This window comes from Pezoporus occidentalis, unplaced genomic scaffold (genome assembly GCF_034315485.1).
Source record: "Pezoporus occidentalis ecotype Australia unplaced genomic scaffold, CSIRO_AGI_Poc_V1 ctg89, whole genome shotgun sequence".
NCBI classification, from domain to species: Eukaryota; Metazoa; Chordata; class Aves; order Psittaciformes; family Psittacidae; genus Pezoporus; species Pezoporus occidentalis.
Window position 1 is genome coordinate 1,592,644 of NW_026916253.1, and position 27,662 is coordinate 1,620,305.

Consider the following 27,662-nt stretch of genomic DNA (forward strand, 5'->3'; position numbering starts at 1 on the left):
CTATTGTTCTTGTGACTCATCGCAGAATACTTATGAGCTGGAATTTCTGTTTCCAATCAGGTTTTCAGCTGGATGTTTGGAGTCTGAGTTTTCTACCAAAAAAAAAAAAAAAAGAAAAAATATCCCAAGAAAATGAGCCCCCCTTTCTTTTTACACTTCATGTTAATCAGTCCCCAGGTGCATAACACATTTCTTTAGCTAACATACCATCTAAGAAGAAATAGCATTTTATATTTTCAGCGAAAGATTACTGTTGTGAAATGAGCATGTGTCTGGGTTTTATGGGTGTGAGGGTTGCCAAAGGAAAAAGTTTTCATGTAGAGGACCCTGGAAAACATATTAAAGCTAGATATTAATTCTTAATGTAACTATGCATCCTGCATTCAATCAAGAGCAGACTAAGTATGGTAGTATTGAAAAGCAAAGTGCAATTTGTTCCTTTGCCCAAAAAAAGCAGGGAAACCATACTAGAATTATAACTGTCAACTGTTCAGAAGTCCATGTAACACCTTTTATGGCTGTTTTTAAGGTGTTTTATAATGCAAAACATTTTGGATGGTGCAGGAAGATGAAGGAAACTTAGATGGATAAAAAGTTTGCTGTTGTTAAAATAATCCTGTTTGCTTTCATAGTCAAGTAATTGGTAGAAACCTTATAATCCTGGGCTAGAACATGACTTAGAAGCAAGTGCACAGGAAAACATAGAAATCTGTCTCCCCTTCAAGCCAGTAAGCTGCCAGGGCCGCCTCAGCATCACTGGTCTGTCAGTTTGTGTTTCTGGCATAGGCTTCATTTGGGAAGCAGGATATCAGCACTGCATGTCAGCTGCTGTGCATGGGCCTGGAGTCTCCACTTGCCGAGAGAGTCATCACTGTGGGAGCTGTCCAAGGAGTCTTATGGTTTTTGAATCATGGCAGGTAATTGATCCACTGCCTCCAACACTTCCTCTTCTGATGCCACAGAGGAATCCTGGCTTCTGGCTCAACTGAGTACATCATAAGGAAATAGATTGCATGAAGAGGATAATAATGTATGAACTTGCCTAACAGTTTTGGAAACATTCACTAATTACTTCTCATAATGCTCCTAAAAAGATATACTCCAACATTACTAAGAGGTAAAATGAGCCATGAGGCTCTTAAGAGATATCCATTTTGTCCCTGGGTGAATCAGGCGAAAGTTTATACAACTAAAATTAGCATTACAAGCAAAGAACAGTTCTATTGGCTAACTTTCCAAATGAATCCTTTATCTACCTGGTATAAGGCACAACCCAAAATCTCTCCAAAGAGGCGGAAGTAGATTAGAGGGCAAGGAGAAGCAAAATAGCATACTTAAAAAGTGAAGGGGTGGAGCAATGAAAATCTTCCTCTGCACTGACCCTGGAAACAGGGAAAAAGATGCATGTAGAGGAAGAGACATTGTCATCCCAGCTCCTCGGGAAGCTGTGCAGCTCAGGGAGGCATTTACTGGGCAAGTTATGCCAGGGCCGTGTGGGTTTCTTAGTCCCTCTCAGCCTACAGCTGTCCTGTTCCCTTGGGAGCAGCTTGAGGAAACCATGTCGTTCTGGTAACAGCATTATTTGTTTCTGTAGGAAAGCTATTTGATAGACAAACAGAATAGTTTGGCTTAAAGTTGTATCTTTCCTTAAATCAGTAGGTTCACTGTCGTTCAAAGTAAGTATCCTTGTATTACGTTTTTGCAACTATTTTTACTTGCTGCAAACTTGATTCTGCCTGAGGGCTTCACCCAAAAAGCCACAGTGACAAAAGGAAGATGAATAGTTGCTTCTTCTGTCCTCACATTGTGCAAAGCTTCTGCACCTTCTCTGGAGACTGTATTACTGGAAAACCCTTATCAGTGTTAAATGGTGTTCAACTCCTGCTTCCCTAACAGAGGAGAAGGGCACAGACCATGTGCCACTTTTAGTCAGTGTGGTCCTTTCTAACACCTGGTCTGGCTTGTATCCTATCTACCATTTAATCTCTTCAAAATTTAGAGCTGTGTCTCACTGCAGGCAGTCTACATATGTGCATGGACCTAGATCTGAGCTATCCAGGATGTTCAAATGGTAAAATATACTGTTATAAATGTCACACATTTTATCATATATAAAGCTTCATATAGTTCACTTGTCCCATTTCCTTGCAACAGCACCTATGTCGTATGTACACTCAGCTTCCCCTTCTGGGCATGCAGCACTGAAGGTGGGCTCTCCTCCTAAGAACAATATCGTAGCTGGGCCTGTACCCTTTAGGAAACAGAGAAATACATTAATAGTCAAAGTGTTTTAATAAATAGACAAAAATAGAGACCTGAATTAAATGTGGCTTTCATTATATTTTGGACGACAAACTTTCAGAAAGCTGGAAGTAAGACAATCTTGTGACCTAAATAATTACCAGACTTCCTTCTGTCTGGGGAAAATAATGAAATAGATTAGTTCAGACTCATTTCATAAAGAATTAATGGTGGAAAACATAATTAATGCCAATCAATATATGTTTGTGAAAACAAATCTTGTCAAAATTAATGTAATTTTTTTGACGGGTTTGCAAGTTGGTTTGGTAAAAGTAGCAAGGTTGGGGTAGTGGACTGTATGGCTTTGTCTTTCTGCAGTGTCACATTTTGATTACTGCAAGTAAGCCAATCACAAATTAATGAATGATTTCAAATTAATATTGTGAAATTAATATATGATGCATATTGAATGGATTAAAAATTGCCTACCTAGTAGGGAGCTATTAAACTGGAAATGTGGCTGGTGGATTCAGTGCTCCAGGAAACGGTGGAGGCTCACGTCTTGTTCCTGACTCTGCCACCACTTTACAGTGTAACCCCAGGGATGTCAATCAACTTCCATACTTTTATGTTCTCAGTTTGTAAAATACACTGAACCTTACCCCTTTTTTAAAACACTTCAAAATTTACTGTTGAAAATCACTGCATCATCAGTGACATTTAATGTTAGAACCTTGAACTATCCAGATTTTGATATTATGTATGGGGTTTTTACTTGTTTTTTTTTCTTAATCAGTTGCATTATGGAAAACCTGGCTACTTAGAAAGTTTGCAACTAGCCCAGAGGTTGTGGCCAATAAGAAGATACACAGCCAGGAAGAGGGCAATCCATATCACTCTGCATCAACTTGCTGCTCCATAAATTGGGCTCAACTGCACAGAAATAATTTAAAGCCAAACATAAGATCACAAGTCGCTCTTAAAGAACAGGCAGGTGCTGAGGAGCAGGACCTCTGAAAGAGATTTTCAGATAGTTATAGGGAATATATACTTGAAGAGCATGCATTTTCTTGGCTCTGGGGCTTATGCAAGCTGTGGAGGTCCCACCAGAGACTGCTGAATGTGTGAAGGTGGTGCTAATGCTGGTGTGATCACCACTTCCTGGTCTATATTGGCCTTATTGGCAGTATGCAAGCTTGAAAGGGTTCAGAGAAGAGCTATGAAAATGCACAAAGGATAGAAAGCATGGCTTGGAGGGAAACAATCTCAGGGTTCATCTTTAGTTTATCCAAGGAGTTCAGTTTAACAAGCAGTTGGAGCACAAACTTTACTTTGAAGAGGCATTTGGCAGAAAAGAGTTCTGCCTGGTAGATAATCAGCCATTTGCAGAAAGTAATGAGGATTTCAGCAGCTTCTTCTTAGGATATACTACATGAAGACAGGATATTTTTATGAATTATCATCTAGTTCAGCTACAGCTCGTGGGCTCGAAGCATGGATTAATTCCGGGAAGTCCTCTAGACTGCATGAGCTTGGAGGTCAGGAGGAGTATCTCAGTGGTGGATTTTGGCTTTATAAGCCAGGAATTGACTCAATTAGTGATGTGATGTACTTTCTTTTTTCTGTTTAATTCCAACTCTACCTTTCCCCTCATTTGTCTCCTCTCTGTTCACTTAGTTACTTTTGTTACAGCAAAGTTTCTCCTTTGGAGGATGAAAGAGCTCTCTGTTTAAGGAGAGTTTTTGTCTGATAGTACTATGGCTAAGATTTGGTCTCACATCAGTCATAAGACTGTAAAAGAGTTTTAATGCTATAGATAGTTTTGGGACACAATCTGATCTCATTTTCATCTCTGTGTGCTGCCAGGGGAGCAGTACCACTGCCCCAGCCTGTGGAAAGCCTGCACTAGCTGGATTACAGAATCACGGAATAGTTTGGGTTGGAAGGGACCTTAAAGCTCATCCAGTTCCAACCCCCTGTCACGGGCAGGGACATCTTACACTAGAGCAGCTTGCTCCAAGCCCTGTCCAACCTGGCCTTGAACACTGCCAGGGATGGGGCAGTCACAGCTTCTCTGGGCAACCTGTGCCAGGGCCTTACCACCCTCACAGGGAAGAACTTCTGCCTAAATGTCTAATATAAATCTACCCTTTTTAATCTTAAAGCCATTCCCCCTTGTCCTGTCCCTACAGGCCCTTGTCAAAAGTCCCTCTCCAGGTTTCTTGTCAGTCCCTTTAGGCACTGGGAAGCTGCTTTAAGGTCTCCCTGGAGCCTTCTCTTCTCCAGGTTGAACAAGCCCAGGTCTCTCAGCTTGTCTCCAGAGCAGAGCTGCTCCAGCCCTTGGAACATATCTGTGGCCTCCTCTGGACTCATTTAAGCAAGGTCATGTCCTTCCCAGAGCTGGATGTGGGACTGCAGGGGGTCTCACCAGAGCAGAGAGGGAGAATCCCCTCCCTCAACCACTGGCCATTCTGCTCATCATGCAGCCCCATACACATGCTTGGTTTCCCAGCTGTGACATGTTGAGCTTCTCTTCAGCCAACACCCCCAAGACCTCCTCAGAGCTCCTTTCCATCCAGTCTCCCCAGCTTGTAGCTGTGCTTGGCGTTGCCCTGTTCCAGGTGCAGGACCTTGCACTTGGCCTTCTTGAACTTCATGAGGTTTACATGGTCCCACCTCTCCAGCCTGTCCAGGTCCCTCTGGATCCCATCCCTTCCCTCCAGGTAGGAGTAGCAAAACTGTCCTCTGAACCCAAAGTACAGGTATTCTCTGGGGGTTTGTTCAGACTTGAAGCGCTGTGAAGGGCAAAAATCAATTCTGTGTGACTGACATTCTCTATCAGCAGTGACACTGAAAACTAAGCCCCGCCGAGAGCGCAAGATGTCTTTCAGCAGCTCCCTGCCATCTCGGCAGGTTTTTCAGCTTTATCCTGCACCCCTAACGCCTCCTTTCTCCTTCTCGCTACCAATACGGCGCTTAAGGGCATTTGCAACGCGTGACCTGCGTCGGTCTGGTTTTGTATCCACGATTGCGCGAGGGGCTAGGATTGCGGAGGAGGCTGAGCCTCGGCCGCAGCGTCGGGGGGTGACCGCGACTTGAACCGGCCTCGGTGCTGCGCTTAGCTGTGCATTACGGTGCTGTGCTGCGGCGCCGCCTCGCGGTGGCGCTGCAGACCGCCCTCCGCGCCGCACCGCCCAGCGCCGCGCACCGACCGCGGCTCCACCGCGCCTCAGCTGCGGGAGCTCGACCCGGCTCCGGCAACGCCGCGAGGGGGACGGCAGAGGCTGCGGGAGGTGATGTGTGCTGTGTGTCCTATGTGTCCGAGCAGCGGGAAGGGCGCGCAGTGCACCGCCGGTAACCTGCGCTTTAGTGTGCGTGATAGACTTTTAACGGAGTGCTCCAGTAAATAAATATTCCTGAGTTCATCACTTCTTGTGCAGTTTGGGCTCTGCTGCCTGCCCGACTCTTCATGTTTTTCTTTTTTGCCTTCTTCTGTGCCTCCCCTGTCCCCTTCTCATTTTGCAGATAACTCCTGCTTAATTTTGTATGAAATCATTAATGCAACTTTCAGCCATTAATATTTATTTCCCACTGCTCAAAACTTATCAGGACAATAAACAGGTAAACTTTAGCCTACATTGCTGCCACATGTTGAAGGGCAACCCTCATGGTCCTAGCTGCTAGCAGAATAAACCTCAGTATCCTAATCCTCCATCAAGAACAGAATCATAATATTATGCTACTAACTAAATCTTTTATTCTAAAACTAACCAAATTTTTCTGAAGAGTTTTCCAAATTTAGTTTAAAGCTTCAAATCTGGTGCTGCTTCCTCAAGCAAAAATCTCATACTCCTGCTTGCTAAATCGTATTCAAGCAAAACCGACCACATTTTAATAGTAAGATTATTTCCCCACCTCCTCCCTCCCCCCGCCTTTTTTATCCTTTTTATTAGTTTGTCTTCTGGTTGATCAGTATATGTGGCTTATCTTGATAGCCATTTGAGACATGGAAGTGATACTGGCGGATGCAAGAAGTATTTGTTTGCTTGGATTCAGTATCAATAGTGAGAATTTTTCTCAGAGAATTTCCACATGCAGAAAAGTGCAGAAAATAATTGTTTGTAATTGTGTACCTCATTTACCCGAAGAGTGTGGTTGTATGTGCAAATTACACTATTGCATGCACATGCTAAATTAGATATTTGTGAGTGCAATTGCTTAATTTGCATGTTCAGATTAAGTTAGCCCAATTAATCACTATGATAGTCTGATTTTACACAGCTGTGAATCCACTGCTGGCAGTAGAGTTGTTTTGCCATGAATACTGAAATATTGTTACATGGTGATGAGTCAGACTTGTGCACAAGAGAAGCACATGCTCTTGTGAAAAAACACGGACAAAATGGGGTTTATGCTGTGTCAGTTATCATCACTTCTGAGGATGTGTTATTTGTGAAACCCAGTTCTGGCCATACAATAATTGATCAATTGCTATGAAGACCCCTACATCAGAACCATGCTTTTCACATCTACAGCTTTTGTTTGGGCTAATTAGGGGAATGACGATGCATTCAACTTGTCTTAGTTCTCAGGTGCATGAAGTGGGCAGATTAAGGCCGTTTGTTCACAACTAGGATTCCTAAATGGAAATGTGGGAAATGCTTCTTTGAATAGTTATATTCATACCAGCAAGGCACTGTCTGTGAGATGGGCATTGCATTTTTTGTGCAAGTGTGGCTCGTTCCATGTGATCCTTTCCAACCCATTCTAGTGTGCGTGCTCTCTGTGCAAAAGGAGGGGTGGCAACTGTCAGTTAAAAGGCAGCTCTATAAAAGGTGCCATATGTCACACAATGTATTTTTACTTCTTTGTGGACATGTTGCTTGTCAATCCAATGGTGCCCATGTAGTCCTGTAGACACATATCCTGATATACCTTCTCCTTCTCCTGACATCAAGCTTTCCAGCCCAAGCAGCTCAGTGTGTACTCTGAGCTTTAAGGCAGTTATGAAGTAGTCAGCATCAGCAGGTGTATTTAGGTTAATTCTCACTATTGTTTCTTTTTTTTCCTCTACTATTTTATTTAACATATGTAGCTAAAACTTAGAAATTCTTCGCTAAACATCTCTGATGAAGAAAGGAACCTACTGAACTTTAATGCTCTTTATGCTTTTTACTAAAGGCCACTTGGCCAGCTGGAACTGGTGTAACTGAGTGGCACTTCCCTTCCACCCTAGATGACACAGCTCCTCTCTGATATGTCTTTTTGCTGATGTACGTCTTGTGCTCACAGTCCTGAATCCAGGAAAAGTACATGGGAAGTTTTTACATAGGGTCAGATAAAGCCCAGTGTGGTGGTATTTAAGCTGCTCCAAGCATTAGCGGGGATCAGGTTGCCCAGCTGGTGCTTGATGCTCACTCCTGCCTGTGGAAGTGGGTGCTATGAATGGCTCTGTGCTGGGGTATTCTGAGCAGCCCACTCCTTCTGATAGAGCTCCAAGAGTGAAAAGGCAGGCAAAATTGCAGAGTAAGTGTGACCTGCATAGTACATGGGATTTTTCTTTTTTAATTTTCTTCTCTAAAGAAAGCAGAGCTATTTTGACCTGGTTTCAAACATTATTTTTTTTTTCCATTGGTAGGAAATATTGTGCTACATTGTGTGACTTCATTCCTCCAAGAGGACAAGGAGAGGGAAGGGGATAGGAAAGGAAAGTTACAGTAAAAGAGAGAAGAAGAAATATTTCTTCCAAAATATGATTTTTAGTATGTCAACATTTAAATGTGAATTGTTCTGATCAAATATTTACTGCTATCGGGAGCTGTGTAGAACATTAGTCTTAATTTGTTTTTCTTTTTCTCAAAAGCAATGAATCCAACATAGCCAGGAGATCTGTGTCTTTAAAAATAAATAATGTAGCAGAGCAGCATATTCTTTGGCATAGAAATGCTAGCCTGTGGCATCTTCTGCAACTACAAAGCAGTCTCGAGCGAACTTTCTTCCCTTTTATTAATAATTCCCTAAATCAATGAAGAATCTTTAAAAGTTCCCCTTCACTATGCTCCCACACTCATCACAGCTCCGGCTCTTGCTCACACTGGCTCCTTCCCCACCGCGCATTACACATTGGGATAAATCTGTGCGTGTGATTTCGGGAGCACACGCTGCAGCCCCCTAATTCTACATGCAAATACAAAGAGAGTTTTCTTTTTCTTTTCTTTTCTTTTTTTTTTTTTTTTTTATTAGGCCAGTTTTGTTTTTTTTTTCCTGAAGGTGGCAGTGAAAGAAAAAAAATAAGTTCCTTTGAAGATTTAGGAATTTTATTACAAAACAGATGGACAAGTACTGTATTTTACCCATTTCCCCTTGTGCCCATGAGCGCTGACAATGAAAACTGCAGCTCCTATAAAGTGCTGATCCAATTGTGAAAAGGTGGCCTTTTCCAGCAGCCTGGCACACTCCAGCATTATCCCAGCTTATAAATAAACGGATGGGCTGAGCCACTTCGGCTGGGCTTTTTTTTTTTTCCTCTTAGTCCTTACCAAGATAATTGAGGATCATAATGGTGGGAAAGGACTGCAGTCATCATTCGCTGCCTGTCAGGTATCAGTACTCATCTTCGTGTCATCTGTCACCATTGAACCACTCTGTCATCTTTCCCCAGCCTTCAGCACCGCTCCTTCTCATCGTGTTCATTATCTCCGGCTCCGACCAGGCCCCCTCCCCCAGCCCCTGTAAATGCATCTTTGTGCGACTCTCAGTCTTCTGATTATGAATCGATGATCATGTGGTGTAAGAGAGATAGATGGCTTTTAGTTCCATCTTGTCTTCTCTAATTGTAAAATATTAGTTACATTAGACTGTGTCTTTTGATTAATGGAACTTATTTGGAGTGGCCTCTCCCAGCCCTCCCCCTTCCAAAGTCCTCCACTGACTTTTGAGAATTGAGTGATTTCACTTAAAGCAGACAAATAGGCCCTTCAGCAAGGAGATAGCTGAGCTCTAATATTGTGGGCAAAGCAAGCTCACCGAGCCAGAGTTTTGTGTGTGTGTGTGTGTGTGTGTGTTTTTAAAGAAAGGCTTCAACTCTGGCTAGACAAACACAGATAATTTATTACCATACGTACAGCCGTGCTATTTTGCAAATCCAGCAATTCTTATAAAGCTGCAAAAGAGGACATAAGGCTGAATGCCTCCTGAATTAAATTAATCTTGGATAGGAATTAAGAGCATCCTCTCTTTCACTTTGGATGAAACAGGTCAGTCCAGAACTTTGATGTATTAATGCTAGCATAGAGTGTTATCTTAATACTCTCTTTTATACTTACAGGACATATCACGAGCCAAATGTCTCTTCCATGTACATCTGACACTGCAAGACATTCGTCCTTTAATACAGAATTTATCTTATTTGGCACTATTTACCTAAACATGGTCTGTTGATAAAGTCCTTGCTGTACAAATGGAAAGGCAGTTGACTAAATCCCTTATTATAAATAATCACTGTCTATCTTTCAGTGTAAATTCAAGGACATGTTCACTTTCAAGCTATCAGTTCAATTAGAAAAGGTCTATTCACTGTCGATGTCTATATCTCATGGAAATAGGAAAGCACAGTTAATAAACAAATCAAACTATTTTAAAAAATAGCATAGTGGATTATGAATTCTGGAGCCCATACTGATGGTGAGACTGTCTGGACACATGCTACACAAAAATATATGCAAACAGTTTTATCTAAATTTTTTATGCTACGTCCAGGATTTAAATCTGACCTTTGTGCCTCCCCTGGCACAATATTCAAATCTTTAATGTTATTTCAGAAGATATTGCCTACAATGTACCTCCCATATATTAAAATTTAAAGAATAAGTTTTTTTTTCATGCAGAAAATGCTAGTTAAGCTGTATTCAATTTGCTTCTTTCTATTAAAGAGCAGGATTACTAGTTAGGGATGTGGAGGATCATGCACAGAGTAACAGGTTTGAATGCACACCTGTCAGAGAGCCCAGAAGCAGGAATGAGGGCCGAGGGTCCCACAGCTTGTCCAATTTTACTAGGATGGCTAGGGCAGCTTCCTGTTTCCAAAGGGCTCTCACCATGTGAGAGACATGTGATTACAGAAAAACGTTTTTCCTTTCTTTTTATGAGAAAGTAATTACTTAGACTTTACAGTTATGAAAAATGTTTGAAAGCAGGAATCCAGAAAGCTGGAAAGTCCAAAAAGAAACCCAGATTATTATTTTTTAAATATCTCATTGTATTAATCCCATCCCATGGAGTTTAAAGAGCTTTCCCAGTGGCCTGGGTCTTGATACCCAAATGTTCAGACTGGCAGGCCTCTGTGCGCAACACCATCCCAGCTCTCCTCCATCCGTGTGCAGTTCCAGTCCTGCATTCGTCTGAGATCAGATTTTGGCTCCTGATGGGTATTTCCATGCAGTATTTACCACCCTAGAAGGAGTGATTATACTTAATGGCTGCATTTCAGTTGACTTCTCAATATGTATTGAGTTGACCTTTAAGTTAAACCACAGATTAATTTTTTTAGTTGTCTCTTTAAGTACCTTTATAGACCTCTCCATTCTGATTAGCATAGCAGTAGATAGAGAAAAGTTACACAGGTCAGATTATTTGTTGAAATCAGAGGAATTGCATGGTCTCTCCAGAAGGCAAATATTTTGTCCTCCTCTAACCACTGTATACATTAGGTTTGTTGCAAAGTGATTGGTTTATACACAGAGACACCCCAGTGAGTATCAGTTTGCTTGAAAGCCTGGAGCCTGCCATTGATTTCATATAAGTAAACCTTCTCTCTGGAAGATGATGGAAGTCAGTGATGCTTATGCAAGACTAAGCAGCTCTCCCATAGGCAGCATGGCTCGGAGCAAGGTGTCAGTGTGCCAGGTACTGATGCAAGGAACATTTGCCTCTTTGCTACCTGACATGCTGTGTTTGGCTTAAGTTCTTCAGAGATAGGTATGGATCACTTTAAATCATAAAAAAAAATACCCAAATACTCTAAATGGGCACTTTGAGTCCCACTCCCATGGAAACTTCTATATCTTGGACTTCTACAATTTTATTCAAAATAAAATCCTCAGTAGTGTCTGGTCCTCTGTGTACTGACTACCACAGAAGTTTTGGAAAAGGATTTTGGTGTTTAACATCTAATGGATTTTTTGCATATCATATAATCCTAGAATGGTCTGGCTTGGAAAGGACCTTAAAAATCATCTACTTCCAACCCCCTGCCACTGGCAGGGACACCTTCCATTAAACCAAGTTGCTCAAAGCCCCATCCCACCTGGCCCTTTATCTAACAGGCCCTTCATCATGTGCACTTCCTTGTGGCAACCCTTGTGTTTAGGGACATGGACAAGAGCTAAAGCCACCCCTCATCTCTGGGTGTTGATTATTGGTCTGTGTGCAACATGTACAGCAACCAGCAAGATCCTGGTGACCTGTAGTGACAATAAAATTACCGACCTCCCACTCAGCAGCTGGTGGTCTCTCATCGGCCAGGGGGGCTCCAGCCCACAGGTGGGTGGTGGCCAGAGCAATGATGTGGATGCATCCATAATATGATGGGCTGGTGGCCCCTCGTGCACATGGCATCCTCGAGGCCCTCTGCCCCTTTCACACCAGGAGCAGATAGCACATAAAAATAAATGCAAAAATAGATACAAAAGAAATGTGGATTCTCAAAGAAACAATGTAATGTGCCAGCTTCTAGCCCCAGGCACATTTCCATGTCTCTTTTTTGAATATTTGGAAGTAAGGGTTAGGCTACAAGGCCCCAGTTTAGAGACAACTTACACTTGTGCATTGTATAAACACATACACCTTTCTACATAGGTCCATGGAATAGTTTACAGGCTTTACAGTGTGCCTAACCTTCCGCAGTGTGCTGAATCAGGGCTTAAGTACTGAAATATTCTTTGATAGTGCTGGCACCATAATGAAACTCTAGAAGGCACATTTCCTTCTCAGTGTCTCTCCATAAAACTCATCAATGATAATGGAGTTACATTAGGCATATCTAAAGTTAATTATAGAGTTACCTCCCTCTTGGCCCCTGTTCGTCAAAGAGAATATGATATAAAAAAATAAAATTCTATCTTCAAATATCTATTTTTTAATTCTGAGCTGTCATCTAGACCAAAGAGTAAAGGGCATACTATGAAGACCTTAGGTAGGTTGGTCTGGATGTTTGTTAGCTGAGAGCTGGCTTGGGAAATGTTGTGTTAAGAAAAGCTGCAGAAAAAAAAATCTATGGAAACCAAAGCAAAAGAAATATTTGGGGCAGGTTGTTAATAACTGGTAACAAAGCTCTTCCTTTTAAAAATTAAGTGTGTGGCTTTTAGGGATGCTAATTTATTTTGGAGCATGTGTGTAGAGGTGTGCTTCAATAGGAAAAAAAAATGCTAGTGTTCACTAAAAACTGAGGAATTTATAATATAGAGATAAGGTTGAATGAAACTGTAGATTTAGAAATCTTGCAATCCACTGCGCATTAAAAAAAAAAAAGTAATTTTTATATTCATTTGGTTGTTTTTTTACATGATATTGCAGTTAAATGTGGTGAACCAAAATCCTCTAGTCCAAACGCTAATCTCTGAGTGTCTTGATTTTGGTATACGTGCAGATTGCTGACGGCTGCCAGGTTTGTCTAGGGATCCAGTAGCTTTGACATACTCCAGTTTACAGTACCTGGAGTGTGCTCAGTTGCTAATGTATTTTGCATGCAAGATCACTGTGCTTCAGCATGACAGCTAAGAAAAATGTCATTTTATTTTTAATTGGAGCAGGATACAACTGGGGGGGGGGGGGAGAGAGAGAGAAAAGGGGAAAATCTGATTCTTTGTTAGAGATTTGTTCCACAAGAGTCCAGTCAGAAACCTTCTAGTACTTAATAAAGTCAAATTCCTCACTGAGCATTCCTGTGAGCTCCTGTGGCAGCCAGTGAGAGTTGCGCATGAGTACCGAGGGCAGCATTTTGCCCTTAGGACTGAATTTCCCAACTGACTATTCTTTTAGACTGTCTTTTGATTAACAATCTGTTTGCAGCAGGCTAGGGCCAGAGAGGCAGCGTATACCCACTGTTCAGATCTGTGGCAAAATATTCTATGGAGAGCTACTTAATAAAAATCAACTTGCTCCAACAGTCATTGAGAAATACCTCCACTTTTAGCAATCAATCGAGGGCTGAGTTGGGGGGAAAAAAAAATACAAAAGGACATCAAAGAGGTTCTCATTCCCAGTCTATTGCTCTATTTAAGGGTCCTATAATTCGGTGAGGTTGTGTGCTAAATAATTTGTAAGCCTTCAGAACATCCAGGTTATTGTTTGTGGACAGATGGTGCATCACATTTTATTGCTTATTCCTTCTGTGGTTTCTCATATGCAGGACTGATGTGCACTCTGAAGTCTTTGTTTCTTTGCTAAAATCTCTAATCTAAAACAGGCAATCAAGCACACAGACAGTGCTTCAGAAAGCATAATCATAGTTTTAAAGGGGGAAAAAAACATTTCGGCTGCAGTTAGGAAGCAGATGTGTTCCCTGAAAATGCACAAGGTTATCAGAAGTATTAAAATTGGAAAATAGATACGGAATTCAGGAGTGCTGTGGAGAGCCAGTGTTTTATGTCTGTACTGCAGGGTAGGTGTGCCTTTTCCTAGCCTACCTGCTTTGTATCTGGCTTTCCATGGAGCTGGTTTAGCAAAAGCCTTCGGAGACCGGCTTTTGCTTCCACCTTTCCCCCTGAGATTGGCAGTCTTTGTCTTTTACAGGCAAGGAGCAGCCGTGTTGTGATCCTGGAACCACTGCTGCCCCGAAATGTTAAATCATGTTGATATACAGGAAGGAAATGGAATAGACTAACTCTACTCTTTTCTTCCTACGGATTTTTCTTTTTATTCTGAAGATAGAATTACTGTTTGTAAGCATCTGAAAGTCATTAGTGGCTTTGCAGTCTGTCAGGTGCCGACGCAAAAAACTGCTGAAACTGTACGGGTTCCTGTGCGGAGTGCTGGGAATTTGTCATGTGCTGATGAGCAGTTATAATAATATATGAGCAAATCACAAGCATTCTGCAAATTAATCAAATTTTTTTTCCCCTTCTCCCTTGTCTCTGGGAGAGTGGCTTTGCCGGCAGACGTAGGTGAAGCAGTTTTACTCACAGATGGTAGCTCTGGCATCAGATGGAATTTATATAACAGTAATTCTGATTTCCTGCCAAAGTAGCACTGAAAACACCAGGGAGATTGTACAAGACAAGTCATGTGGTTTTGCTGAGGTTGTTGTGGGAAGTTTAAGGGGGGAAATCTCAAATTTTCCTCTTTGCATTTATTGTTTTAGCCTGAAGGGCCAGAAATCGTACACCATTCTGCCATAGGCGAAATCCAACACATCTTTTTTTATGAATTGCGCTGAAAGAGTGAGTGCTTCCCAGCTGTTGGAACTGCTGGCAGGGAGGGAGCCTCAGCACTCCTCATCCTTTCCCTTTCCTTACAAGGATTAAAGGAGAGAGGGTTCAAAAGGTTGCGGCACTACATGCTGGAGTGAAGCAGGGTCTCCCTTCCCAGGAAGCAATGCCATGTTCACTTAGGTTATCCTCCCTCTGGCATAACAAAACAGGGGGTCTTTCAGGAGCTTCAGTACACATTGGCAAAGGCTTTTGCTCCTCATTAAAAGAGGGGTTTTTTTTTGAATGAAGCGAGTCAAGTAGATTTAAGGCTATTAGTTGTGTCTCTGCTGGCATTTCCAGTTTGATCAGCAAAAAGCAGAAACGTGGGGATTGTTGCCCAGTAAGGGTAGGTGCTTGGTGCACTTGTTAAACAACCAAAACACATACTGGTGTAATGGTGGGTCCAATCCTGCCTGCTCTCAGAGCTGTTCAAACCATGGGCTGGGAACAAGGATACAAGAACAGAATCAGGCCTGGTGGCTTTTGAAGCAGATCATGCCTTTAAAAACAAAAGCAGTCTTCCCTGGAAAAATATTCCAGTGTTTTTATAATAGCAGCATATTGAGTAATGCATGGGGCATAGCAAGACTGCTGTGACACTAAAAGAAAAAAATCGAGGTGAGCAGAAAGGAGAACTTTCAGGGGCTATTTTTAATAAAAAGGTGAATTCTTTCTGCAGTAGAAAAAATGATAAAAAGATGGCGTATCAGCTACATTATGCAACAAAGTAATGCTGCTGTGTTTTTATAATGTAAGGCACTGCCCATTTGTTTTGGTTTACGTGACTGCAGTGAAATAAGTGGATTAGACTGAAACTTTAGCATGCTTCATTGCAGCTGGTTGCAGACATCTGTCATTCCTCAGCCATACATTCTGGATCATGCCAAGAAGAAAAAGCAAAGTCTGACACCTTTCATTTTAGAGAGCCTTTTATAGAAAAGAGAAGGGGAGAAAGCATTTCCTTTGTGACTTAATAAAAAAGACACTTTTTCTGCAACAGCGTCAACCACACTTTCCAGGAGGAGAGGTCCTGCAAAGTTAATGCTCAATTTATTCTTTGCAGCATTTTAATTTTTACTGTTTGAGCTCCTGAGCTGTTGGATGGGACATGATAAAAATATCATGTATTTTTTTTTTCCACAGAGACATTAGCTGTAGGTACACCTATGGAGGAAATGCCTGGTGAGAGGTGGGCTGCTGGGAGTTCCCACACAGGCTGCACTCTGGTAATTCAGTGCAGCAATGGCACATACTGCTGCAGCATTGCCTGTAATGAGTTGTGCTGTGAACTAGGCTCACAAAATCCCATAAACAGATAATAGTAAAGTTTTAGTGGAATAATTAGTGAAGTTGTGTGCTACTTGATAATTAGAAATATTAACTATTAACTAGCCTGGATATTTATTTACTTAAAGTGTTTTGGTTTTCCTCAGGCTCTTTATTAACGTGTTGCTGTAGATGAGGAATCATGAGGCACATGACGATTTGTAATGTGACAAAACAGCATCTAAATTACCCCAGTTATGTAACAAAGCAACACCTACAATTACAGGAGAAAATGCTTAGCCTGAGTGACATCATGCACACAGAAAATAATGATTTTATTTTGGGGCCTCACTTCAGGAAGTATTACAACGCATGATAATTCCATCCCTTCCCATTCAGGTGATTTGTGGGCCATGGAGCTGATGAGGAGGCTTCTGGTCTTTACCTGGCTGTGCTTAGAGGGGCAGTCTGTGCATGGCACAGAGTGTGTGGCTGTCCTGTGCAGCTCCAAATGAGGATGTGACACGTTGAAATGTGGGCAGGAGAAATTTAGAAAGCTGAATACGGCATTTTTTTAAATTCCATTCCACCAAATAAAATAAATAAGCTCAAGATAGTTGCCCAGAGTGAAAGAGAAAATGCTATTGTATTTATAAATCGCTAGAATAAAGGACATTTGGAAGCGAAATATCATCACCGACAAGACCTTTCCTATTGGCACCCCTGAATTGCATGATGTCTTTACTAAAATCCCAGTGCTACCAGTATAGCATTTATTCTGGGAAATTATAGGTACATTAAATTCAAATAGAGCTTCATTCCAGGAGTCCTAAATGCTCCCTGAAATAATAAATATTTACTGAGACAATTAAAAAATATGACAGAACATTAGACAGAAAACTTGTGAATGACCTAGTAGGAAAACTGAGATATTTTGCTCAAGGGGGTTAGAATGGGAATGTTATTGATGTGATTAAAATAACTGAAGGAGTGAATAGACATCACAATTAATTGAAATATGTAAGTAAAGGCAAAGGTGGGACTCTGAACATGTAATTTTGATAATCAGAAGAACTCAAGGTTAGTTAATATTAAAGAAAAGCCTGCCACTTACCTTTGAAATACATTCCATTAGCTGCAGTCTATTTGGATGCCCAAAGCAGGGGAGAAAGAAAAGGTTGTTGAAAAGAGAAAGAGTGGCTGTAACCCCTGTATGCCCTGGGCTCAGGTGCCTCCCTCTTCTCATGTAAGGCTGCAGATATGAAGGGAAGCACTGGATTTGGGAGAACAAGAACTGGTACCAGCATGGGGAGCATGGCTGCAGATGGATGCTGGCATTTTTTGGACAAACTGTTGTGAGTTTAGGATTACAAAGGGGATTATGATTGAGGAATTTCTAAATTGATTTCTAAATGATAAATTTAGTGGGAGGTGGCTTGCTTTTTACAACAGGTACCTAGTGCCCTTGATAAGAACTGTCTTCTACTTATGTGTATAAACCAAAGTAAATAAATATGAAAAATTAAATGTAATTAAATTTCCCAAAGCATGGGACAGTGATAGACTGGCATTTCAAGCTCAATCAATGACAGCATTCCCACTAACCTCATTTGGAGCCCTCTGAGACACTGAGATCATAACCCATGTTTTCATGTCAAAACCCAACTGGTATGCTATTGTGCAGAGGGTCTCTGCTGTGAAGGGCAGATGCACCCTGTACAGTGGGCTGGAATAGACTGGTCCTTAGAAAGCAAAGCTTTCAGCTGTTTTTCAACATTTTTGTCCCACGAGTTTCATGTAATGTTTAAGATTTGTTTAGGAGGACCTTTTCAGCTATTCTGCTGATGCTTTTCCTTTTCTCAAAGGAAAGATCTATTTCCTGTTGAAATCAAAAGGCCCTGTGTGAAAAAGCTTACTCTTCTGTAAAAGAAAAAAATTCTTTGCTAAGTGTCTGGAGTTGAGTAATCCTGTTACTTTATCAGCTCTGCAAGTAATGGGAAATGTTTATTTTCTCAGAATTGTAAGTCCCTGTTATACTGTGAGCGGCTTCACTGACCATTTTGTAACTTGCTTGTACCTGGTGTGATGCTGAGGGCTAGAGAGTTCCTCCATCTACTTCCAAATAATTATAATTTCCATGCCCTATATAACAAAGGTAACAAGTGTTAAATTAGTGATGTTTTCCATAATTTTGTGACTGCTTTGTTTAGTGAGTTAAAAGCTTATGTATGAAGGACAGTGGCAGAATTTTCTCCTTGCTTCATGTCATGCTTGTCCAGGTGGCTGTCAGCCTTTGTGTCACACTGATCTACCTTTGACTGTTTCACAGAGCAGGCCTGGTTTGCTGGTGGATTTTTCTTCTTCTTTTGCTTTTAAAATAAAATTTAGTGTGTGTTAATTAGTGATTGTAACTTTTTGAGACAGGAATTGAACTGCTGCTTAAAGTACAGCTTTTAGTTTAGGGGGAATGTGTGAAATTAACTTAATATTTTAATAATATGTGTTAAAGACAAAGTATAGCACCAACTTTTGCTTTTGCCTGTCATCATTAAGCCCTTTAGTATACTCATCAGCAAGTTAAAATACCTATTCAGAAACACCAAACACTGTATAATATACTAAATCAAGAGCAGACTCCACCTTTGATTACATTTCAGAAATGCCATGTAGGTACCTGAGGGTTTAATTTGATCTGATGAATGAATTTATTTTTTTTTTTTTCCTAAGTAAAAATCCTTAAACAAATTAGTTAGGGATTAGGCCTTTTCATTCTCCAGCTCTTCTGCAGCCAGTGATGGTTCAATAATTTGCCTCCCTGCTATTACAGGTGCTTGTTGACTGAATGTTCATCTTGGCAAAGCAGCAGGGCCACAGTGCCACACAATGGCTTTGGGGTGGATGCTGGCCTTGGGACCATGCCTTGCACCATGTTAATCCTTATGGGGGATTCCTTCTGGATAGCTAACCTGCCACAGTAGACTTCACAGGTGCATAAGTCCTATTAGTTTTAGAGCAAGTTTTTCAACTGCCTATAATGTGTTTATTTATTATCAAGCTAGTGGCTGTGTTTTCCCATAAGATGGGTCTTCACCCCAAGCTTATCTTCCCCTAATTAAGATCTTTCCTGTAACCCACAGCAAGAAAAAGGCTTTTCCAGATGGCAGTTCATGTGTTCAGACCTAAGCTGCCCCTAGAATTGTCTGCTCTGTATTAGTGAGGGGGGATTTCAGTAGCTGGTCTGGTTCTTGGTTGGTCCTGGACCTGTGTATAAATAAACATATACTTTTCAATTGTTTTATAAAAACTTTTATTACATATATGAATGTGATTGGATGTACTTTAATCTGTCTTGTATTGGGGGGATTTTATAAAATGCATATTTTGAGACCAACAATGTGGAATGGCTCAATCAGAGCCATTATTGTCTATTGGACAAATATATTTATTCAGTATTTTCCCCTCCATACTGTTGTGATGCAGATCAGAATGGCTGCTTGTCCTGGGTTCAGCAGTAGCAGTTATTTTTTTCCTTCTTAGCAGCTGATGCAGTGCTGTGGTTTTGACTTTTGGCCTGGGAACAATACTGATAACACTGATGTTTTTAGTTGTTTCTAAGTAATGTTTAGTCTGACCAAGGACTTTCTGAGTCTCATGCTCTGCCAGGGAGGAGGGGAAGCTGGGAGGAAGCAGAGACAGGACACCTGACCCAAACTGACCAAAGAGGTATTCGATACCACAGCACGTCATGCCCAGTATATAAACTGGGGGCAGTTACCTGGAAGGGCTAGATCACTGCTGGGGTTGGGCTGGGTATCGGTTGACAGGTGGTGATTGGTTGTATTCTCTTCCCTAGTTATTTCCCTTATCATTATTATCACTGGTGGTAGCAGTAGTGATTTGTGTTATACCTTCGTTACTGGACTGTTCTTATCTCAGCCCTTGGGAGTTACATTCTTTAGATTCTCCTACCCATCTCTCCGGGAGGGGGAGAAGGAAGGGGGGGAAGTGAGCAAGGGCTGCGTGGCTGAGTTGCAGACTGGGCTTAAACCACGACACTGCTTTAGAGCCATTCTGCTCTCTTGGGTACCGGGGATGTTTACAGTGGATAGTAAATGTATTTATGAAAATTTATACGTTAAAAGAAGGAAATCACACTAGCTGAGATTTGAATGAAAATAGTTCTCCCTTTGCAAATATTTGTTATTATGCTGTAATAGTGTTACTTTAAAATGGCAGTGTTCACCAAGATTCCTGGGACCTGGCCTGAGAAAGCTTTAAGTTCAGCCCAGTGGTCACTGTCAGAGAACTGGAGATGATCAAAAAGTCTTTCTTCCTGCACTGCCTGCTGTTACTGCTGAGGCAATACACACTTCATCTGTTTAAAGATGATTTTACCTCAAATGCAAGCTTGTGGAGGAAAAAAGATATAAAGCAGCTCTTCCTGGGGAGGTCCAGGCTCACTGGAGGTTTGAATACAGCTTGCTGACTTTGCACTGCAGCAGATGTGTGATTATAAGGACCGTTCCACCAGCAACCTTGTGGGACTGAGCATCATGGTGCAGGAGGCAGTGGCCATCCATCCTAAGCCACTACAGCTGGTCCTCCAAGAGTGCCTGGTCATGGCCACAGGTGATCCTGGCCATTTGGGATTGCTACAGCAGCCCAGGAGGTCAAGTCCAGATCTTCAATGTCCAACATCTCAGCTAAAGAGATTTGCCTCCAAGAAATTCAGATCTTTGAGGCTTTCCAAATATTTCTTAGTGAGGGAGTAATTTATTTGTTTTAAAGAGGTAATTGCTGTTATTTTTGATTTTCACTGAAAGAATATTCTTAAACCAGGCAAAGAAATCTGAAATCAGTTTGCCGTAAGTTGCATTGCAGTAAGTGCTATAGCCATTGGCCATTTAAGGGAAAACATTCTGTCAGATAATCATGGCCATTTTTGCATTTTAGGGAAAAAATGTCATATCTAAGAAACACATTTTATTCAGGACTTAATTATAATTTATAGTACATTGCACAGCATTTGTTTTCTGTTCATCATTTTATTGCTCTTCTGCCTTTTCCCTAAATTTATGCATTAAATTGTGTGTCTGTGTGTCTGTATGCATGTATCTGTGTGTATATATGCACACATATGCAATATAATAAAAAGTGGTGTAGTGGGGACAACAGACGGCTTGTGTGTGATGTATTATTGGCATTTTTCTTTCAAATTACCATTTTCTTGCTGCTTTGGGAGAAAGCCATGATTTTGCTGTGATTAGTACACTTTTAACAATCTGGAATAGATTCCTGATCTTATTCATGTGACTAGTTCAATGCCCATTTTTACGTTTTAGTGCAAACCCTTACATATGTCCCTGTAATACCACAAAAATAAGATGTTTCTTTGTGGAAATTTTTATAGAATTTGGATACTGATCAAATATTTTTAGAAGTGGAGAATTAATGTGGCTTGACCATGTAAATGATTATTTTTAATGAAAAAGATTTTAGTATTCATCATTCTTTCTCTCTTCCTGATCTGTGTATTGCTTTGTGCTAATCTTAAATAATGGATCTACATCAAACTTAATAAATTAGTAACTGTTAATGGTGTTTGGATAACAGTAAGTAACCAAATGACACTTTGTTGACATTGACTTTTTATGTGTTCCAATAATACATTTTGAGTTTTAAAGATAAGACAAAGCAAAATAGTTTTGGCAAGTATTTGAATCCTTCACAACTCATGGGCAATGGCTTTGTTGCAATCCAAGGACCCTGCTTTAAATACACTTCCCTTTACATGGTCCTAAGCCCCAGACTTTGAGATCCGTGTCTTTCTCAGAATTTGCATTTTCTGACTCTGTTCAGCTAATGCACCATGTTGGGCTGCATCAGTCATGCCACGTTATGAAACCTAACGAGATGTGACTGATGCAGGCTGACATGATGTGTCACAAAGCAACATATCAGATCACAAACTTGAAAGAAAAGAAAACAAACTTTTTTTTTTTTTCTTATCAAAGCCTAAATTAATGAAGCAGCATATATTTTTTAAAAGGTGGACTAGTTTCAAACCTTAAGAGATTTTTCCCACACAAAATTTCCCCATCCTAACCAGAAAATGCCTCCCATCCACACTCCTTGCTCTCTCCAAGGTACAGTCAAAGCTAGAGAAGATGATGAGCATAGGTCATCTCAGCACTGCTGCCATGGTGGGTCTGATCCTAGAAGGTTTAGATCACATTCAGAGGAGTGGTTTCCGCAGGTGCTGGAGGTTATCACCTTTCCCGGGGAAATCATCACCTTCTAAAAACATTCTTTGAATCCAGGGACCTTTATCATTTTAGCTATTTTTTTAATTACTATTTTCTGCTGTTCCATTCCGTTAGGCTGTCAGCTTCCACCCAGAGCACACGCTCAGTCACAGGCTTCATAGAACATTACTCCAGAGCAGGATTATTTCAGCTGCAAACAATACATTGTCCTCCATAGTCTGTGCACCATAGTTTGTCCCCGCTCGCTGGCCCACCTTCACTCTAATTCTCCTTACTACAAATGCAATGCATTACACATGATCTCCTGAACTATCAGGAAAATTTCTTCTTTTTTTTTTTTTTTCTGAAGGGCTTTCATATAATTTTATTGGAAGACATAGAGTGGGTAAAATATATATGAAGTATAGCTGGCTAAGAGAGAACCTTCCAACCACTGTTAGATAAAACATTATGAATTTATTGCCAACTTATCTGGGAAGGCTTATTTTAAGAGCCTAGTGCCCACAAGAAGTTTTTGAGCTAAAATTAACGGGTGGGATACCTAAGAGAAATAGGCATTTTCCTTCACCCCTTAGTTACAAGCAAATTGCAGATATTGTTATCTTTGCAAGTGAGAATAATCTCTAGTTTTTGTACTACTTCTGCTGTAAACAATGTACCACTTGCTTTCCTATGACCCTCACTCTGTATACATATTTATATATTATTCATACCAGATTAAAAATGAATGTGCTCTTTACCACAGTTGTACTGCACAGTGACAATACAAATTAACTTATTGTGTACTTACTTTTCACAAGGCAGTGATGTGAAATTTTGATGGCCTGAAAAGTAAGTTGTGGGGGAGGCAATGCAGAACTGAATCCTTGTAGGTGCACTTTATATTGTCTGATTTATTAAACTGCATTGATTTAATAAATGACATTCTCTATATGGAATTGCATGGGTCTGACCTTGCTTCAGTGATGGGGAGGAAGAGTTTGCTTTTAGTCTGGTGTGTGTGAGGTGGTAAGCTCCATCCATGCTTTGTGGATTCCTCATTTAGAATTTGTTCTTAGATGGAAAGAATTAGGATGGCCATTTGACGATAGCTACACGTGGGCAAAGCAGAGCCGCTTGGTGAGATTTCACATTGTTGGCTAGTGGTACCAATTCTACCTAAAACTTTTCAGCGTATTTCCATGCTAGGTGATGCGTGAGGGCTTCAGAGGATGGCTCACAGGATGTTGTGCGTGCTCACTCCCAGAGTCCCACTGCTCTGTCTGTGCTCCCTGTACGTTGCTCTGCATGCAGTTACCAGTGGCATTATTGTATCACCAGTCTCTGGCTATTGCAGCACACAGGACTAAATAAACAGGATATCTTTTTGCTTCTTCCATAGCATCAATAAAACCAGAGTAAATAAGGCTGGTGGATAAGTTGTACCATTTGTCACAACTTAGCAGGGAAGTTAGCAAGGGAATCAGTTGTCAGATGGTCAAATGGAACACTGGGAATACTGAAAGGGAGCTGCTGCTGCTGCTGTTGTAGTCTCCTATTTCACTACATGTGAGTTGCAGGCCTCTGTCCTTTGAAGAAAGAGGAAATCACTTCAATTCTTCATGGAGCAGGTCTCCTTCCCCTTTACCCAACATTTCTCCCACTTTGGCCAAGGCATTTTGGCACTTCCCCAAGCAGAATATGCAACAGAGCCCCGGGGAATGCCCGTCAGAGGCATTATGCAGAAGGGAGGAAAAGGAGAAGGAAAGAAAGAGTCCAGAACTCAGCTGTAAATTCTGGTGAGTTTATCCATCTCTGACAAACAACGGGGAAGATGTAACAGTTTTCTTAGATTTTTTTTTTCCCTGAGTTGTTCAAATAACCCTAGATTTCCCGAAACAATGAAAACCAGTCTTTCTCTGGACTTTTTTCATACCCACACAGTTTTGAGACTGCTTCCAGTTTTCAAAGCTATTATATTCAAAATATTTCAAGCATATTTGTGCTCCTGGATTTATTTTAGGACTGAATCTAAGAGCCACTAGGGACATCTTCAATCTCTTTGTTGACTGTTTCCACATATTCTTCCAGATGATTTTTTTAATAAAAGACCAATCAGATTTCTGTAACATTATCTATGTAGGTTTCTCCCATTGCTATTGCTATGGAATTTTCTACTGAAATTTGACTTTGCAATGATTAGCAGCTTACGGATGTAATTTCTGTTTCCTTATGAAGTTGTTGAGGAAAATGTCTTCCTTTATCCCAGGAGAGAACTAGAAGATCAACCCACATTCCATCCCAAGATTTATGGGTTAGGGGCCTTGAGGGGGCGGTCACACTTCTGGCAGTCTCCAACTTGTAAAAGCAAAGGGTGGAGGGGAGCTTTGCATCCTTGAGAAAGGAAACATGCCTGCAGTCCTGTGGCATGGGGCTTAAGTAACTGTGGACTGGACTTAATGCTTCTTTCCCCTGTGTAGCAAGCAGTACGTTTTGGGGGACTCAGCCTTCAAGTGCTAGTTTTGATGTTACAGTAAAAATTGCAAATTATCTGTGCCACACAGAGCACTAATGTTGGCTCAGGTGAATTTACTCTGCTAGAGATGCTCATAATGGTGCGTCAGCAACAGCGCAAGGTTAAACCCAGGAGTTACCCAGGCTCCCATCTCTGCTCTCCCAGTCCAGGTAACATCAGACCAGTGCACAGCAAGCATCTATTTACTCATTTGTTAAATTCCCACCTGAATTTGGGGTGAGATGGTCCCAGACCCTTTCCACATAGTGGAAAGCATTGTCCTCCCCCCAGCTACTCCAGTGTCTAGTTCATGCCGGCTAGGTAGTACCACAACAGCAAAGGAAAATGTGCTCTTCAAATGTGGAGATAGGGTATTGTTTTTCACTTATCCTGGCTTTATGTAGATGGTCTGGCACATTTATTTATTCATTTATTTGAGCAAATTAAAGCAAGCTAAGCGCATTTGACCTCAGATGGTACTGGTTTAAGTTAATTTGAGAGACAAAGCTCATAAAGTTCCAGTAAAACACATCAACAACTTCCCAGCATAGGTTGAAATGTGATTGCTGAAATATAACCTCCAAAACCAGATACAGCATGGAGATTCAAAGTCACAATAATCTGAAAAATATGTGAGAGTATACTGATAGCCTTACTGGGGAGTGATATCTTTCATTCATGACTTCCTTTTGCAATTGGTTGCTGTTTCACCTACAAGTGCATCTATCAGATTTTGTGCATTAACACTCCTTCTCTAATCTAGCTTGGACATTTTATTTTAAAGCTGGTGATAACCTTGGGCCCCTGTCCAGCAAACACTTATGTGCTTTTGTATCTTTACTCACAGGAGTAATCTCACTGGAGTAAATGTTTGCAGGTTTGAGACCTCTGTTATCTCAATCCATTATTTCTTTCCATTAAAAAGTAATCTGTGATTAAAATAAAACATACAATTCTTTACTCTGAAACCCACCCAAAGACAAAGTGTGTTTATCAGACTATGGGTCTGCACACTGTCATTCTCAAATTGCACTTCAATAAAAAAGATAATTAACAAATGTAAAAGAAGGCAGACTCGCATGCAGTTGCCCTGTATTTACCAGAGTTTCGTTTTGGATCACAGGCTGACGGATTTACAGCTGATTCAGAGGAGGGAGGTGAAATAGCTGCACTTCTCTGGAAAATCTGATGCAGAGAGTTTTTTAAATGCAGTTTCTTTAACTAGGCATCATGTGAATAGCACAGATTTCTTACCCTTGCTGAAGACATGTGGCCATGTCCCCCACCCAGCAGAAGGGATTTCTGCTCAGGAAGCTCTGGCTTGTTTGGTTTTGTCAGGCTGTTGCATACATATAATAAAAACCTAACCCAACTCTCATCTGTCACGCAGGTCACAGGCCTTTCCAGTGCAGATACTGCCCATACAGTGCCTCTCAGAAGGGAAATCTGAAGACCCATGTTCTCTGTGTCCATCGCATGCCTTTTGACAACAGCCAGTATCCTGACCGCAGGTTCAAGCGCTCCAGAATTGACTCCGAAGCTTCTGGGAATTTGGAGGAACTTGCAGCTGTCAAGCCGGGGAGCTCAGCAGAGCTAAAGGAGGAGGGCAGCAAGGCCCAGGAGTGATGCAGCTCGGTGGGTCCGTCTCCACACTGCAGTAACCTTTTATACTGAGTTTAGGTCTGCATTTGGGTGAGGGTTGGCTAACTGCCTTCCATGCAAATGAGCAGCGTGCAAATTCCCAGAAGTGTACAGGAGGCTGAAAACAGTCAAATATATATACACGTACACACACATGTGGGTGCATATATGTATATTTACACATGCAGATATTCAGTCATACACTCTTTGAATATGTCTACATACACACACACAAAAGACATATACTCATATGTGTGTGTTTGAATATATATATTACACGCGCAAAATAAATTTCCAGCCCTTGAAAATGGCTGCTAAACAGTTACCTGGCAACAAGTACTTCCAAACAATATAGGTGGGATAATAAAGTGATTTAAAAATGTTAGGAGGTCGTTAGTTATTTAAAAAGCAGGGCAATTTCAGACTTTAAAGAGGTCTTTGACCAAAAATAATGCTCTTAACAGAAAAACAATGCTGTCTCAACAATTTAGTGTTGCCTTGAAGATTGAGGGGCTGTGTTTTCATTGTTGAAAACACCTTTATAATATGACACCAGCTGCTGTCATTTGCCTAGCATAGTAATGAGATGTCTTGGTAGACTGCCATGGTGCCAGTCTGACTGGAGCTGTCATTGCAGAGAAAATCAATTCAAGCGGTGTTGCAACTGCAGTGTAGGAGAAACCCTAGACGGCCCATAAACTAGGGTCAGTTCTGACCTATATTTAAAAGTATTGTGATATTTCATTTTCTTTTGTGTTTTTTTTTTTTTTTTTTTGTTTTGTTTTGTTTTTTTTTTAATATATAGCCAAATGAATCAATGGTTAGAAAATAAAAAATCTGCAGCCTGGTGTGTCACTGCAGAGTTGAAGTGTAATTCCATCTTCTGTAATCATCTTGCAGTATTGAGGGAAATGCTTTTATTCTTTTGTTTGTTATTTTTTCCATGTTGGTGAAGAAGTAAGTTACTATACAAGTAGAAGTATAGTATATAGAAATATTGTTTAGTGAAACTAGTCACCCTTATCTGTAGAAGAAACTGGTGAGAAACAGAATTTTATTTCATAGAAGGCTGGTAAATTTTTTTCTTCTTCTTTTCTTGTTGGTTAATTTCAAACTTCTCTTAAATTCACTTTTGTTTTTTTTTTACACTTGAATGAAGGATTCCCCCGTCATGGTTAATTTTCATGTTTTTTGTAAGTTTTTGTAAGTGTTACAGACATAGTGCAGAAGTTTCTTCTGGAGCAAGCTCTTATAAAGCAGCTTCACCTAAAATATGAATCCAAACTT

General features: G+C 40.9%; 1 protein-coding gene across 4 annotated transcripts in view; it reads left to right on the top strand.

Annotated features, from left to right (window-relative positions):
- The window catches only part of ZNF536 (zinc finger protein 536), a 349,390-nt gene extending 322,249 nt beyond the window's left edge, over positions 1-27,141 (top strand). For all 4 annotated transcript variants that reach the window (XM_062604933.1, XM_062604932.1, XM_062604935.1 and 1 more), the window contains one exon: positions 26,125-27,141. In XM_062604933.1, the coding sequence (XP_062460917.1) occupies positions 26,125-26,360 (236 nt within the window). In that variant the 3' untranslated portion in view covers positions 26,361-27,141. The remainder of the gene's footprint in view (positions 1-26,124) is intronic.
- The last annotated feature ends 521 nt before the right edge of the window (positions 27,142-27,662 follow it).